This window comes from Acomys minous (genome assembly GCF_964271855.1).
Source record: "Acomys minous genome assembly, chromosome: 17".
In the NCBI taxonomy this organism is placed as follows: Eukaryota; Metazoa; Chordata; class Mammalia; order Rodentia; family Muridae; genus Acomys; species Acomys minous.
This window is the reverse complement of record NC_140500.1, coordinates 8,054,903-8,067,592: the sequence shown is the minus strand read 5'-3', so window position 1 is coordinate 8,067,592 and position 12,690 is coordinate 8,054,903. Positions and strand designations below refer to the sequence as shown.

Sequence of the window (12,690 nt, the reverse complement as noted above, 5' to 3'; positions counted from 1 at the left end):
CTGAATTCTTTGTTTTATCTATTAAAACTGTTCTGTCATTGATTACATCCAGAGCAGTGCTGTTTTTAACAAGAGGCATTAAGTCTTTTATTTGTGGATGAGTTTCTCTGACACTGAAGGGGATGATTGAATTAAAATTGATATTGGAGCCTTCAGAAGGCTCCATAGGGAATTTTCCAATGGCAAAGGGTTACCTTGCCAATCTCTTGTTGATCTGCATTCATTAGTCCATTTCCAGCCTTTGCCATACCTTCTGCCTATCCAGAAGGCATATCTTTGTGATATATAATATATATATAATATATATATATATATATATATATATATATATATATATACATTGTTCCTAGTAATACTTTGCCTATAATCACTTTTCAAATGGCCTTGCTGACCACAATTAAAATATCTGATATTTAGATTTTTCCTAAGTGTTTTAGAAATTACTTCTCCTATCTGTTTAGCATCATAAACATGAGCTCCAGTATCAGCCATATCTCTAACCCATTCCTCTATTAGTACTGATCTTGTCTCTAAAGGTCTAATCACCCATTTGCATTCTGAATCAGCATTTTCAAAAGCCAAAGATTCGATTAATATCTGTTTTACTTCTGAATCTGATACTATTCTAATTATAGCCTCAGTGAATCCGTGCCCCCCCCAAAAAAAATTAATGAAAGCTTCTTTTCAGCCTTGTGTAATTTTAGTAGGTATCTCAAACCTCTTTTCTGATATTTCAGTCTCATCCCAAGCATTTAAAGTAGCTAAATGACATAGCAGGAAGGTGTCATCATCCATCTCAAGCTGCCTTTGTAGTTGACCTCTATTTAGGAACTACTTCTTAGAAATATTAATAGCTCTGGATTCCAGTTGTACTCTGTTTCTAGCTTCCTCTATCCACCATTTTCCCCATCGGAACTGAGGATCAGCTTCCAATATTGTGTTGACAAATCTTTCCAGCCTTGGGGATAATTCTGTTCTGATTTGCCTATGAATTTATTAACTGCTTCATATAAAGTAAATGCATACCATATGCAATGATTGCTTCCTTAAATCTCCCCATTCTAACATTTCCATAGGATTCTATTTAGCTTCTTTACGAGCTTGGGGGTACCTATCATCTGCTGGCAGTTCTTGCATTGTAACCGGATAAAGTAAGGTTGGTTGTTTAAGAACCTTGGGTTACCCCTCTTCATTTACATCATGCAGTGATATGGTAGGTTCTTGCCTCAGCTCTTCTGTGTATTAGTATATTTCTTATTTTTCACTTATAAATCTATCTAGGGCTTGTATCTGATTAACTCACTTTTAATATTTGACACAGTTATCATATCACTTTTATACTTAGCACAAAACCACTATGACTATTAAGGATAAACCATGAGTTACCAGACTGATTGGCTATCAACCTCAGTTAAGTCATTTGTCTTTTCATTTCCTGCTTCTATTCTCAAGACAGCTAAAGTAGCACTATACAGGGTCCTAATGACCTGTGTCATGATTTATCCTTAATAAAGGAAAGATTTTTTTCTTTTAATATTACTTAATTCTCTCCTAAAGGACTTTCAGATGTTTTACCAAATCTGATGCCTTCTCAGTTTGTCCTCAGCTGGAATGATTTCTCTGTCCTTGTGGTCAGGCCACATGTTGGAGTGTGAAACATTTTGTTTTTTGTTTTTAACTCCATTGTTCGAGTTTACTAATAAAGACTACCAAGCCAGATGCTGGAGTGTTGCTTTTAAGAAAACCTCAATAGTTCGATTTTACAAATAAAGACGAAGACGAGGGAGCCAGATGCTAGGGTGAATGCCTCCTGTTCAATACAACAGAAAAAGATCACCCAGCTGAACTTTCTTCTCAGATGATGTATCAAAAGGAAAAGGAAGTTCTCCCTCTCCATACTATCTCAAAAAAACCCTCCAACTGAATGTTGCTTTCTTCTACTTCCTGTGTGTCCCTCTGTCCTTCTTTCTGACTTCATCTTACTCTCTGTGGATTTTACCTGGTTCACTCCCTGTCAACTGGTTACTTTCTCCACCTCTTGACCTAGGTAGGATTAACTTTATTTAATCCTGCTGACAATATTCAAGCAGAAATCTCATGGATTAAAGGTTTATGCTAGGGTTGAGCAACACCACAAGTAGAAACAGATTTTCCCAGTAAATAACACAATCTTGGAATTCACAGTGATCAAATGTCCTGCAACACGATGGCTCACCTGGGACCCTGCAGCTAGGATCTGCTCTACTGTGATGCCCAGGTGAGGTTCAATTATCTGGAGTCCTGCAGTTGGTGAGGGATAAGAATAGCTCTCCTGCTCTCATGATCCCAGAGCCATGTCTCCCACCTGCTGCAAGTGGTTAGGTGTGAATTTGATGGAGATCATCTTTCTCACCCATGACACTACATTGAAGATTAATGGAAGGGCCAGGTCTCCATACTGATATGGATTATATTGGTTCACATACAACTTCTGGGATGTGAGAGGTCTACTCTTCCAAGTACTGCAGCTGGCTGTGGGCAGCATCAGCACTCCTGGTCCCATGTCCCCAGAGCCAGTTCTCCCACAATGTCCAGGTGAGGAATGGGGCCAGTTATGAACAGTACTCAAGCATCAATATGTCCCCAGGCAGAACACCACACAGAAAGTCTTGCTGTTCCCTAAAAGCTCTTCATTTTTATCACCCACAAAATATAATGACTTCTGCATCAGTTATTTTTTACTGTTGTGATTAACCACTACAAGGCAACATATAGAAATATTTATTTTGGCTTCAAATTCCAGGGGGATAGACATTCCTCAAGACAAGGGGGCATGACAGCAGGTAGCAGGCATGGTGACCAGAGCAGCAGGCAGAGGTTTCATATCTTCAAGCAAAATAATAAGCAGAGAGTGAAATGGGAGTAAGGTGAGGCTTTCAACACATAAGCCAGCCCAGTGATGCACTCCCTCCATCAGAGGTGCATACGCTAATCCTCTCCAAGCAGCATGATCAACAGAAAACCAAATATCTATTGCCTGAGCCTAGGAGGGACATTCCTCATTAAAACCACAACATTGTGATTTTGTTTTTAATGCTTACCTTGAATTTCATCGATACCAATTTTCTAGCAAAAGACAGTCTTTAAAACTTTTTAATCCTTATTTATATGTTTATTTATTTGCTTCATTGATTTTGGGGTGTGTGGCCTGTACACCAAGTACCTGTGTAGAGGGCAAATGACAACTTTTTGTTTTGGTTTTTCAAGACAGGGTTTTTCTGTGTAGCCTTGGTTGTCCTAGCTGTGCTTTGTAGACCAGGGTGGCCTCAGATTCACAGAGATTCATCTGTCTCTGCCTCTTCCTCTGCCTTCCTGTGGGATGGATGATGAAGTTATTTTTATATAATTATGTTTATTTCTCTTAGTTTATTTCTTAACCCAGCTATCACACAAATATCAATACTATTTTAATTGGTTTATAAAGCTTTACAACACAATCTTGATCAGCTTAAGTCTGTTCTTAACCCTCTATTTTGTCCTGACTACTTCTTTTCCAAAATTCCCGAGTTACTTGTTTTTAGTCCTTTCTTTCTCCAGATGAAGCTTCTTTACTTCTCCTGCATCTCTGCCTGTGGGTAAATCCCCTACTTCCTCTTCTAACTCCTCCTCTTCTGGCAGGGAGGAAGTCCAGCCCTATTCTCTCCCCTGCTCAGTGATTGGATGTAAGCTGCTTTATTGGAATATCAGGAGATAATTGGGGAGCAGTGTTTGTGCAATATTGGGACAGGTGATTCTTAGAACAAGGATTACAACCAGATATGGAAGTTACAGAAATCATTATTTTAATTATGCAATGACCTTATGACAATAGCTGGGATTGCAAATTTAATCCACTGGGCCCAGCTCAGGACAATGTTCAAGAGTTGTTTCTCTCCTTTTACCATGTTGGTCCGAGGGATAAAATCCAACTTGTCAGGCTTGGTGGCAAATACTGGTTTCCACTGAGATATCTAGCTAGCACCTCTTGAAAGGTTTTACTCTATGATGATCATGAAAGTTAATAGCCATGCACTCTGAGGACACATGGATACAATGACATTGTGCCTAAGATGCTTCCTGCATATGAGAAAGTAGCCTTGTGATAACATCTTATTCTTTGTTCAATCTTGATTTATTTTACTTTATTTTATTTTGCCAGCATGTTGCTATACCTTGGGGCTTAACCCAAGGCCTCCCCTGTATTCAGCATCCATTGTACCACTGAGATACAACCCTATCTCTCCAAATGCCCTTTGAAAGGACTGGCTTTCTCAAACTCTTGCTTTTAATAAAAAGTTTAATGGCTAGCTTTGAAATGTTAGAAAAAAAGTTGAAACTTTTTGCTACATGATTTTAATCACATGATTAAATCTGTGCTGAAAACAAATGATCAAATGTGTAACATAAGTAATGAAAGAAGGGAGGACATATTAATGAGAAATCTAACCTTAGAAGCATCAAAATCTAGAATAAAAAAAGAGAGTTAACAACTTCTAAATTGTTAAAGACACATACAAACATTTTTCATGTGGAAAGGATAGATTTGAACAAATTATTTTAATGTGACTTGACCAGTATGAACATTTTTCAGCTCTAACTATCTTCAATATTGAACAGTAAATTCAATGAAAGTAGAGATTTTGGGGAATAGGAAAATTTTAAAAGTGATTTGAAGATAAGTGAGAAGCAAACACTTCCCTTGATTGAGTTTTAAACAAATAAATTAATGAAATGCAATTTGCAAATCCTTGAAAATAAAAGCAGTTTTAAAGTTCAGTATGGGTTCTCCAAAGAAGTCTTCCCAGAAAAATATTAGGTGCTACCCCAAAGTTCTGAAAATGCTATCAGCGGATATTTTGATCATGAGTAAAAATAATTGTTGAGGTCTTTACACATTAAAAAAAAAATAATTCCTGTAGTACCTCTTATGATGCAAAGCAAGTGAAATGTACATTCTTGGCATGAGCTTGCACAGACCAATAGAAAACTTACTACAGCTTAGTTTTCAGTTCTCCATCATTCTCAACCTCAGGACTTCTGCGCTCATCTAAGCATTTGTTTTCCTTCTCTGTGAGCTTCATCTCTGCAAGTCCAGTTTCTGAAGAGTTGATTTCCCCAGGGAGTTGGATCTTCTTCATAAATCTTAGGATGAAGAATGCTGGGAGATAGCTTAATCCTTTTACTGCTGCAGGCACCCCAAGGTAAATGTACCTATTGAAAAGAATTAATCTGTATTAAATCTTAATGTTTCTTGAGAGCTAATTTTGTATATTCTTACAGATCCTTTATTCCTTGAAGAATATTACATGGAGACAATTATGCCCAGGTATTTTATATAATATACTTTACTGATTTATTACTTTTGTTTGCTAAAATGTCAAAAAAAATCCATAAAACTTTACACATATTTTCTTCACGTTTGTTTTGGCTCATTTCCATTGTCATCCTGACTGGATTTAGGATCATTATAGAAGTATATCTCTGAGTTTGTCATTGGGGATGTTTTCAGAAAGGTTTGAATGGCATTGAATTCCCATCATGAATCTGGGAAGCACTCAATGCTTCCAGAAAGAACAGTCAACGTAACCAGCCTCCTCAAACTTAGCCACCTGTGCCTTTACTTCACACTCTGCCACCATGCCTCCCCTGCCATTATCACATGGCCTCTGAAATACTGAGCAAAACAAATAAGCAGAAGCATTCTAAATTATGCTAAGGGAACTCCTTTTTTGATTACACTTGTATAAAACATCATAATGTCACTTTTAATGTGGTCTCTCCTTAGAACTGGTGTGATATTGCAATTCTTATATATCTAAAATAATGACTCAGTCATTTTAGTTAGCAAATTCAATTTGTTAATTTTCATACATGAATTTGGCATGTACAGGATTCAATTTATCTTATAATTGATTTTATTTTAACTTATGCATTGGTGCTTGCTATCTGAATATATGTATGCTCATGAGTCCTAGGAGTAACTTCAACCTGGGAGTTGTAGTAAGAGGTAGTTATGATCTTCCCAATGTGGAATTGAATTTATGTCCTCAGCAAGAGCAATATGTGTTCTCAAACTCTGAGCCATCTTTTTAGCCACTAATTCTTTCATTTGAAGAACTTGTCCAGTTTAATCACGAAGACAGTACAAGCTTCCTAAAATGAATTAGGTAATTTTTAATTCCACCATTTCTTAGAAGAACTTATATACTGTTATAAGAATCTGTTCTTTGTAAATCTGATAAAATATGCCTTAAAGTTTTTTTATTTCGTGTGTTTAAATTTTTTTGACATATGCACATTTCTAAATAACTATGAGAGTATTCCTTCCTGTTCTCAACATGTCTACACTAAAACCTGGTATGATGCATAGTTGTCAACTCCATACAATCTAGCATATGCCTGAGTGGAGTATGTTAACCTGTAAACACATCCAAGGGACATTAATTGAGATGAGAAGAGCCTGCCCAGAGTTGGTGTTACCATTTTAAACCTGGACTGCATAAGAATAGAGAAAATTTAGCCAGGGCTTGGTAGTGCAGACCTTTAATCCCAACACTTGGGAGGCAGAGGTTGCATAAGAATAGAGAAAATGTAGCCAGGGCTTAATGGTGTAGACCTTTAAACCCAACAGTTGGGTGGTGGCATAGATAAATATATCTCTATGTACTCAAGGCCAGCTTGTTCCACAAAGTTAGTTCCAGAACAGCCAGTACTATATACAAAGCAGCCAAATATTGAACAAGGAAAGCAAGCAAGCAAGCAAACAAACAAACAAACAAGAATAGAAAAAATGATCAGGTCTCCATCTATAGAAGAAAGTATAAATAAAGTATATAAGTGCTGATTCTTAACACTTTAGATATAACAGTATAGAAATATAATTAATTTTTTTCTAAATGGATAATAGATTAACAAATATCTTGGTTCATTTTCCTGCCACTATTAAAAAAAACAATTTACAAAATCAGTTTATGGGAGAAGCGTTAATTTGCTAACAATTCCTGGATACAGTCCACCATTCTGAGGAAGTCAAGGCAACTGGAACTTTAACACACACAGATATGCTGACAGAGGTAGTTGAGTCTTTTCACTATGTTACTATGGGTATCCTAGGATGAAAATGGGATCTTAGCCAGCCACAGCCATAAACACTTTGGACAGGGCAACGACCAGCACTTTTCTCTCCCAGAATTTCTCAGTATAGTGCTGACTTTAAAAAAAAAAAAAAGAGTAAGATTTGCTCATACTTAAAGAAGGGAATAATTTCTTTGGACCGAAGAGGCTTTAGGAACAAGGATTCTTTGCTACAATGCAGTCTGTAGCAAACAAAGTTACTCTGTAGGCTTCCTTGGTCTTACTACCCTAGACAGAAAACAGGGTAAGAGCCAGAGTTTGTTTCAAGGTCAACCTGGCATTATCTTGGGGGTGGAACATCAGTGAACCCAGAGTTCGTTCACTATACTGTTAGTGGCATGTGCCTGCTAAGCAATGAGAGTGGTGGAAACCATGGTAGCAGCTATTTTTAGTCCAAGCAGCAGCATGCGATCACCCACCACTAGATGCAACCAGATCTCAAATACTAGGCTCCTGGGTCTCCTGGTTCTTGATGGTGATGGCTTCAGTTATTTCCGTATGTGGCCACCTCCTCTCACTTGTGACACTATCAGCTTGTACCACAATCACTCTATGGAGACACATTGTGTTGCTATGGCAGCTAATCTCTAAATGCAATCAGGAATTTTTGGGTTCACAGAGATGAGACTATTGGTCATAATTAGATGAACAAAGTCTCCAGATAGTCCTCTGGCTACTGCACCTGGGACACTTGGTTAAACTGCATGGTACTACACATATTTGGGGTTCTCATCAATTCAGGCTGCAAACATGAGAGAGCTGTGAGCTTTTCAGGACTTAGAGTGCCACAATCCATGCTGCCTAAATGTGCTGAGACTCTGTGATCCTAAGCCCTGCAGAAGAGAGGAGTCCCCCCTCTTGGTCCATGGATGTGGTTTGGTAAGTGCTGAGAGGTTTTGTTCACACCTACAACACAGCTGTCCCAGGTCCTGAATCTTGCTGTCCTGTTTATCTCTTGTGTTCTGCCATACTAGCTCAGCTCAAAGTACTTCTGGCCCTGCTACTTCAAGGTATCAAGTGTATCCAGCACTTTGTAAAAATGGGGAAATATTAAAATATATCAATAAGAAAGCCATACCATCCATGTGCATCCTGAAAATGATGCCATATGTAATCTTACTACTCAAGAATATGTTGTATATGAATGTGGACATTTTAAGCTCCAAAAGTAGGTCTTAAACGTTATCTTTACCTGAAGTTATTTATGTCATACATCCTGCATGCCCCTGCATCACCACATTTCTGAGTTCCCCAATGTAAACACGTTCTGTCTATCAAAGCACCAAGGTAAATAGGTCCTGAGATGCCACCTGCAGTGAAGAGAAAAAAAAACACCACACCCCAAACAGATTAACAACAATAATGACAAAAGACCCACCCCAATGGTAGAAAAAAAGAGAGTAAGAGAAAGATATTATTTATTTGGAAGCACTTCAATTTCCCTAGTTTTGAAAGGGCAATATAATGAATTACAAATCAAATGCTCTAAACTTGCTTTGAGGAATTATGCCTTAATATAAAGTTTCTGGATCACAACAAATGAAATCCATGTATAAGATGCTAGGAAAGTATTGATTTAGTTCATAATCATGGCCCTCATGTATTTTCTGAAATCTCTTCTATTGGTTTTCTATACACCCAACTAACAAAACCATTTTCTTCTCATTTTATTGGTGTATCTACTACAAGATGAAAGGTATAATTAAGTTCAGGTGAAATCTTTAAAGATAAGGAGAAACAGGTTTCATCTCTATAGTTACTTCATTCTCAAACTAATTACAAGTGGTAATTTCCAAACACAAAGGCTTGTAACCTGAAGTTCAGGGTAAAGAGGTCAGGGCACATCTATGTTAAAGATGTTACAAGGTCATTGGAACATCCTGCACGTGGACAGTTGGGATATTGCAGATCCAGAGATAAGTTATCTTTACCTCTCTTATTGATCATTCATTGCCCCATCCCTGCATCTGACCACATGTTCGTGTGACTATCACAAGGAACTTTAGTGATGTCTTGACTTAGGAGGTTATGAGCCTCCACCCACCGAAGCACTAAGAGTGCCAGCAGATAGCATCAGGGTCTACAGCAGAGCATTCCCTGCTTCGCTGTTACTGCCCTATGTCATGTTCTCACTGGTATATTTGAGAAGCACCTTGTTCATGGATTCCTTTATTCTCGAACTATAAACATCCCAAACAGCTCTCATTTTACAGCATGTTCGAATCACCTGAATCTGTGTGCCCGTGTCATGGTCACTCATGATTTGATTCTAGAATAAACCCGTACTCCGTTTAAGACAAGAGTTGTATTTCGAGTTAACAAGATAACTTCTGTCTTCTTATTTAGGCAAAACTATTTGTGTTTACTAAGCACCTAATATAGGTCTGATATGTGGGGGAACTTCATACCAAATGTTCTTGTGCAAAATGTATGTAATCCAACTCCCAATGACTTCTCTTCAGATTTGATACACCTGAAAAAATATATGTGATATATACATACATATATACATAAAATTTCATCACACAAATCCATATCTGCCCTACCATCCTCCAGTGACAGTGGTAATTAATGATTCTAATGCTTAAGCTTTTCATCCTAAAGTGAGAATGGTACAGCTCTGCCTCTGTTAAACCCATACTGAGGAAGGAGAGTAACTACTTCTAAAAGTTGTCCTCGGACCACATCTAAAGCACAGCTGAGCTCCTTAACAGAGATTTTTCTGCTAACTTAGATGAAGAGGTTTCTGGTGACAGTGGCAACCACCATGCCAAGCATAACATAAAGGACCCAACTTTTGAAACCACAAGCCAAACAAACCTTTCCTTCTCTTAAGTTGTTTATCAGGCTTTTTCTAACATTAATAAAAAAATATAACATATGCCATATAAAAATTTAAGGTATGGTAAGTGAATTCCCACAGATAAAAAAAGAAGGAGCCAATTACCCATGATATGGCTTTGAGAAAATTACTTTGTTATATGGATTTAACAACTTTAAACATTTTTCTCCATTATACTGCCCACAAATATAGACTTTAGATAGTTTTGAGAATTACATTCAAACGGGAAGCCATAAGTTCATAAGGATAAAAACTGAAAAAATATTCTTATAAATTAGAAATATGGAAGCCATTTTAAAATATTGTCTTTTCCCACCAAGTACATCCTTGGGTATGAAAATCAAAATATTTGAGGTTCTAACAGGAGAGTTCAGCTGCTCATATGTATAACTGTTGGAATTTTGTTTTGGAAATCATTTTATGGAATACTTTAAGAAAACACAACAGACAAGAAAAATAATGATAGTATGTAAACAGCAGTGCTATATTTTCTATCATTTATATTGAAAGAATTAAATTCAGCAAGAAGGGGCAAAGAAATATAAGAAAAATAATTTCAATACCCCTTGCCCTCATTACACCAATGAAGCACACATTGGGTCCTATAAGATGGCTCAGTAGATAAAGTTCCTTGACACTAACCTTGGTAAACTGAGTTCAGTACCTGGAACCCATGTGGTGCAAAATGAACCAACTCCTGGGAAATGTCTTTTCATTTCAGTATGCATGCCATGGCAGAAGAACACGCACAGGAACACAAAAACATACCATGCATGTTCACACTAGCACATACACACAAAATATTTTAAATAGTAATACATTAAAACCTCATCCAGCCACATTTTCTTAGACCTAGTTGAAGAGTCACCTTTAAAAGTAAGATAACTGAGCAACTGAGTGTGGGATGGAAGTGGGAGCAGGTACGTAGCAAACATGAGAGCGTCTCTCCAGAGCATGTTGGGAGATTCTAACAGGAGAGTTCAGCTGCTCATGTGCCCTTCACCTATAACCATCCTCCACTATTGGGAAAAGACATCCTTATCAACTGAGCATGCAGCTTTGGCATTGAGGCACAGGGAGTACTGAGGGAGAAAGGAGACAGTGTTGACCAACAGCAGCTGAATCTGCCTGGCATGTGTTGGGGTGACAAACGTCACAGCCAAATGTCCCTCAGTAAAAATGAGAATTAAAAAGTATCAATACTTGGTGCCTTTATCTGTCCATGACCAATAAACTGAAGAAGGGCATATACCACTTCTGCATTTCGTGAGTATAAAAATATATCATCTTACAAGAGAAAATGAACAAATAAGGACATATATCTAACCTATTCGAGTGAGTATGTGTGAAGGGTAGAATCAGGGGAAAGGAAGAGCTAAGTGGGAGGAAGGGGTGTGTTGGCAGTCAGGAAGGGACAGAAAAGAGGAGAATATGAGGAGAGAGGAGAGGAGGGAAAAGGAGAGGAGAGGAAAGGAAATAAAGAAGACAAGACCAGAGAAGATGAGAGAAAATAAGAGAAGATAAGAGAGGAGAAGAGGAGTGTAATGGAGGAAGAGGAGAACGGAAAAAAATAAGGAAAAGAGAAAAGGATTTGGTAAAGAAGGAAGTGGAAAGGGAGACTGGGCAAGGAATTGGAAAAGCACAAAGAAAGAAAGAATTGACAAACATGGTCCAGTCGATAAGGACATTGTATTTTATACATAAATTAATCACACATCATGGTGAATTCAACTTCGCAGCTAAATTACAATGAGATAATAAAAGGCAGGTAGAACTGTTTTCCCATTGTGAGTGTGTGTGGAATTTTCTAGACTGCAAAGAACACCTGCTAAGAATATAAACTTTGAAACGTGGCTCTGCCACATCCTCATTTTATGTGTAAGATCTGAACATCTGCCATTGGCCTCATAACCCTCCTTGTTCCAGAGTCTATGCTAGTGCACTAATGCACTTCCTGGTTAGAGAGCATCTGCCATTGACCTCATAACTCTCCTTGTCCAGAGTCTATGCTAGTGCACTAATGTACTTCCTGGTTAGAGAGCATCTGCCATTGACCTCATAACTCTCCTTGTCCAGAGTCTATGCTAGTGCACTAATGTACTTCCTGGTTAGAGAGCATCTGCCATTGACCTCATAACTCTCCTTGTCCAGAGTCTATGCTAGTGCACTAATGTACTTCCTGGTTAGAGAGCATCTGCCATTGCATACGTGTTTCTTTATAAAGACGGTTTGAGGTCAGGACGTGAAGGGACCCTGGTCACTTTTACACAAGATTTCACACTCTGCCAGTCAGTTGGTTGAGCCACAGGAAGTGAGTGCTACCCAAATATTCTCCACCTGTCAAAACATGGTGTGGCTTCATTTAGGCTTAAGCTATAAAGGTCAGAAATAGAAAGGATGGGAAGGAAATTTCTACCAAATTTTAAATTATTGCTAAATTCAGGAATGTTTAGTATAAGAGTCTCGATAAATGTATGTTTAGAGCACTGAGGTTCTAGGGACCAATAACAAGGGCCTCTCTTGGGAACATTAATATAAAAGAACAAAAATCTAAATGACAACAGTGGGATGACTCAGCAAGTATAGATTTTAGCCATAAAGACTTGGTGATCTGAATTTAATCCCCAGAACCCAGGAATATTAGTAAAATATTAAAATAAATACACCCAAGTCAGTGGAATGCATTTGTAATCCCA

At 37.8% G+C, this 12,690-nt stretch overlaps 2 protein-coding genes across 5 annotated transcripts in view; one reads left to right on the top strand and one right to left on the bottom strand.

Annotated features, from left to right (window-relative positions):
- IAPP (islet amyloid polypeptide) overlaps window positions 1-12,690 on the top strand; it is a gene marked incomplete at its 5' end in the record, with an annotated part of 432,665 nt that overhangs the window by 16,866 nt on the left and 403,109 nt on the right. The window lies entirely within an intron of this gene.
- Window positions 2,747-12,690, bottom strand: part of LOC311588533 (solute carrier organic anion transporter family member 1A5-like) — a 40,032-nt gene continuing 30,088 nt past the window's right edge. For 2 of the 4 annotated variants that reach the window (XM_084766272.1, XM_084766274.1), the window contains 4 exons: window positions 9,561-9,625; window positions 8,345-8,462; window positions 5,011-5,229; window positions 2,910-3,351 (listed from right to left, as the gene is read on the bottom strand). In XM_084766272.1, coding sequence (XP_084622398.1) covers window position 3,351; window positions 5,011-5,229; window positions 8,345-8,462; window positions 9,561-9,625 — 403 coding nt within the window. In that variant the 3' untranslated portion in view covers window positions 2,910-3,350. Of the gene's footprint in view, window positions 2,866-2,909; window positions 3,352-4,560; window positions 5,230-8,344; window positions 8,463-9,560; window positions 9,626-12,690 lie in introns of those variants that run through there. The other 2 variants (XR_014776237.1, XM_084766273.1) reach the window with 2 other exon arrangements.